This window comes from Lycium barbarum, chromosome 9 (genome assembly GCF_019175385.1).
Source record: "Lycium barbarum isolate Lr01 chromosome 9, ASM1917538v2, whole genome shotgun sequence".
Taxonomy (NCBI): domain Eukaryota; kingdom Viridiplantae; phylum Streptophyta; class Magnoliopsida; order Solanales; family Solanaceae; genus Lycium; species Lycium barbarum.
Genome location: NC_083345.1, coordinates 6,638,077 through 6,641,846, shown reverse-complemented (window position 1 = coordinate 6,641,846; position 3,770 = coordinate 6,638,077). Strand labels below are relative to the sequence as shown.

The window sequence follows — 3,770 nt, the reverse complement described above, 5'->3', positions numbered from 1 at the left end:
CTCACTACATCTCCTGGAGTCTGGGTTGATAAGTTTGCACTATTATTTCTAACCCAAACCGACAGAACCGGATATTTTAGCTTCTTTTTTAGTTCGTATATTTAAAATTCAGTATATTTTGGTCGATTTGGTTTTTAGTTATCAACTTTTCAATTTTTTATTTTTTTTGGTTACAAAGACAAACTATCTATAAAATCCTTCTTAATTATTTATGCACAGTTTTTTTTTCCAATTCTTACTAAAATATATTGTTTGAAAATTGTATGATTTTTTGGATCGACCAAAAATTTAATAGGATATTTGTTAAAAGTTGAGCGAAATTTATGATTTGAAATAATTATTTAGAGGTCCAAAAGGGGTTCAAATTAATTTTTTTTTTAAAAAACTTCGAAACAAGGAATTGAAAAATCGAAGTGAGTTAATTAAATTGTTCTAAGATTGGTTTCCTTATCAACAAAAAATGAATAAACCAAGCACACTACGTATAAATTGGAAGTAATTATAATTAGCAAAAGTTAAAGACTCACTCAAGATTGTTTATGAAAGAAGCAAAGCCAAAAAACAACACGCCTGCAACTGATACAAAAAAAAAAAAAAATCACATATCAAAATACCAGTAAGCACAAGAAAGTTTTTATTAAAAAAAATTGGGAGAAGAAACTAGCACAGAGAGGCTTTAATTTACCTTCTTAATTTCTTCTTTGAAATAAAAAAACCCTAACCTTGAAAATAAATCACAAACTTTTTTTACGTAGGTACTTTTATAGTGTAAATCAATTAATTATTGTAACTTGCAAGAGAAGAAATGTTTTCAACAATATTAAACCTCTCTTAAAAGTGTCAAATTGAGTTGATCCATTGATGAATGGGTTAATTCGACCCGTCCAAAATTTTTGTTTGGGTCATAATAAACAGGTTTCATTTTTTAAAATCTCTAATTATACTATTGAGTTCCTCAAAGATGATTTATTCTTCAAAGTAAAACAATTATCCTACACACACTATTTTCATCATTTGTTTTTCTAATGATTGGTAACTCTCTTCGAGTTATGGGTTGCTTTGAATAAATAATGTAACCAAATTTAACTCAAGAGTTCATCCAAACTCAGTAATTTTGGTTTAGTCCTTGTATGAGTATATGTTTAAAAGTATGTTAAATACGTGCAACTGGTAAATTTCAAACCTAATAAATTAGATAAGACGTGGTAGAGTTCCAAATCCGAACCCTTAAAGTTCATGAATTCGTATTTGATGCTCATATTTCAGGTGCTTCAGTAATTTAGGAAATAAATCATGCTTAGCAACTCAGATACAAGCATTACATTGTGCCAGCATTTTTGAAGTGAATTAAAACCGCTCAAGAGCTGTTGATCTTTTCCAGATCAATAAGCAAATAACTGATTATAATAATTATATATATATATATATATATATATATATATATCCACTGGTGAAATATCAGACGCCAAAATTTCTTTGAGAGCCCAACTTGAATCATTCTGTGGCTTAAAATTACAGGGTCATTGGCTGCCAATGGGCACGAAAGTTCCTTTCAGCTTCAAATAGAGTATTTTGCACTACTTTTTCCAGTTCTGCTGCTCCACTCTATTAGAAAATTGACCATAATTAGGCACATTAAATCAATGAAAGAGCAGCTTGACAAACATTAAAAAAAGAAGAAGTATTATTGCCCCGTTACGTGGCCGTGTTTGAGTGGACAAGTAATTTAAGAAAGAAATAAATACTTTTAAAATTTGTGATCTAAAACAAATCATGAACAATTGTGTGATAATAAATCACCTCATTATAGATGCAATGGTAAGGTTTAAAGTTAAATTATTTTTAAATAAAAAACTATAATATTGTTTTTGTGACATTAAAAATACAATATGTCACATACATTGAGTAATGAACTGGGTGAGTTGAACTAACCCCCACAGTAGTAGGGATAGGGATAGTTTCACAGATTTTCTTTTTCAGATGCTTTTTTCCACTATAGTATTCGTTATCTGAACTAGTCCAGCTAATCCGAATTTGAGCAAGATAGGTCCAAAAAAGGGTAAAATGCTCCTTACTAAAACGTGTTTATTTTTTCAACATTATTGTCTATAAGAATTGACAAGAATTAAACATTAAATCTCTAATATATAATGTAAATACTTAATATTAAGCTATCACTCAAATTAATGGTCTTTAACACATAACCTACTTTCTTCGGGTAATAGAGACGGATTTAAGTTTTAAATTTTATGGGTTTTGATCCTAGGACGACGACTTCAAATGTTAGTCATTGGGTCTGAATCCAATTCTTACACATATTTAGTGAAATTTTTATCACATATATATGATTTGAGCCAAAATTATTTGATTCTACCGGACCCATATATTCAAGCCTATATCCGCCCCAATGTGGCAAGGAGAAAAGTACTTATTACCTTAGTTTCTATTTCAATCACAGTGGAGAATTCATGCTGAGAAAAACTTGATTGTATGGCATTTGCTTTGGTTCCACAATTCTTCAAGCACTTGAGAACTTCTAGCATTGAATCTACACCAGAAATTGGATAATTAACGTTTGCTTTCATATTAGCCTTCTCAACTTCTTCCTTTTCACTTTCTGCTAAAATCATTTGAAGTTCATCATTTCTCTTCTTTAAATTTTCCTTGTATTTTTGCAGCTCTTGAATTCTTTGTGCTGCTGTTTGGACTATCGCATTCTTCTCAACCTGCAATCACAAGCACATCATATTTTAACAGTTATAGCAATTCTCATTTAGTTTATGAGCATTAAATTTTTTATTTTTTTTAAAAAGAATTAATCTTGTGTAATGCAACTCTGACAACTTGTCAAATTGAACCTCAAACAAAAATGTTGAATAGATTGCAATGAGAAGAGCGGTACAAATGTATGGCTCTCTTTTATTCTTTTTTCGTTTTGGGGGGGGGGGGGGGGGGGGGGAATTAGCAAGTAGAACTACAACTTCAAGAAGAAAATATATAGAGGTATTAGATTTGAGTACTGGGAATGAAGTCTTCTTTGTTAGGGACCGTTAAAACTCTTATATTGGACTTCCTACGATGCAAATTAAAACTAATTGAGATAGTGGTCGGGTTCCAAATATCGGATGCTGGAATTATAGGCTAATATGTACTAATAGATACTACAATACCTAGAAATTTTATTCAAGAAAATGTAGAACACTGCTAAAAATGCTGACTATTCGATGGGCAGCGCCATCAGAAATATGAGAATTTTGATGGAAAGTCTGTAGGAAACACTTCTGACGAGCCAATTTTTAAGAAATTCAATCGGAATTTGCGTTTTTTTTTTAGCAGTGGAACTTCTTGGTATGGAGATGCACTAACCTTACTTCCCATAGGAAGCAATTTATGCAAGGCCAAATAACTCTGCTTCTGCTCTTGCCTTCTAATCCTCTCTTTAATCATGTGTTTATGACCTTTCTCTCTTTCCATTTTCATTTCTCCATTTTTGGGACTCCAATTCTTCTTCAAGAACTCCATCATCCTCTTGTTCATGTTCTGATAATTTGTCGATACATTACTTTCATAGCCAAAAACTCCAAATCCTTCAATTGGTTGTTCTCTAAAACTCACAAAAGCACTTTGGTTCACCATAAAATTTGCTTCATCATTATCAAACCAAGAAACTTGAAAGAACTCTTCCATGGCTAGCTTGTTTTTGTTTTGTTTTCTTTCTCCTTTTGCCGGGAACTTTAATTTAAAATTTGGTTATTCTAATGGCTATATAT

General features: G+C 31.2%; 1 protein-coding gene across 1 annotated transcript; it reads right to left on the bottom strand.

Moving 5' to 3' along the window:
• Positions 1 to 1,471: 1,471 nt before the first annotated feature.
• On the bottom strand, positions 1,472 to 3,770 carry LOC132611069 (transcription factor bHLH92-like). The gene is made up of 3 exons (XM_060325484.1): positions 3,367 to 3,770; positions 2,436 to 2,726; positions 1,472 to 1,605 (listed from the first exon to the last, which is right to left on the bottom strand). Exons 1-3 carry the CDS (start codon positions 3,685 to 3,687, stop codon positions 1,513 to 1,515), a joined length of 705 nt encoding a protein of 234 aa, XP_060181467.1. The 5' UTR covers positions 3,688 to 3,770; the 3' UTR covers positions 1,472 to 1,512.

Coding starts and splice junctions, on each gene's coding strand:
- LOC132611069 (XM_060325484.1), bottom strand. CDS start 3,687: ATGGAAGAGTTCTTTCAAGTTTCTTGGTTTGATAATGATGAAGCAAAT. Junction 2,727..3,366: donor TGCTTCCTATGGGAAGTAAG/GTTAGTGCATCT, acceptor TTGTGATTGCAG/GTTGAGAAGAATGCGATAGT. Junction 1,606..2,435: donor TGATTGAAATAGAAACTAAG/GTAATAAGTACT, acceptor ATTTTCTAATAG/AGTGGAGCAGCAGAACTGGA.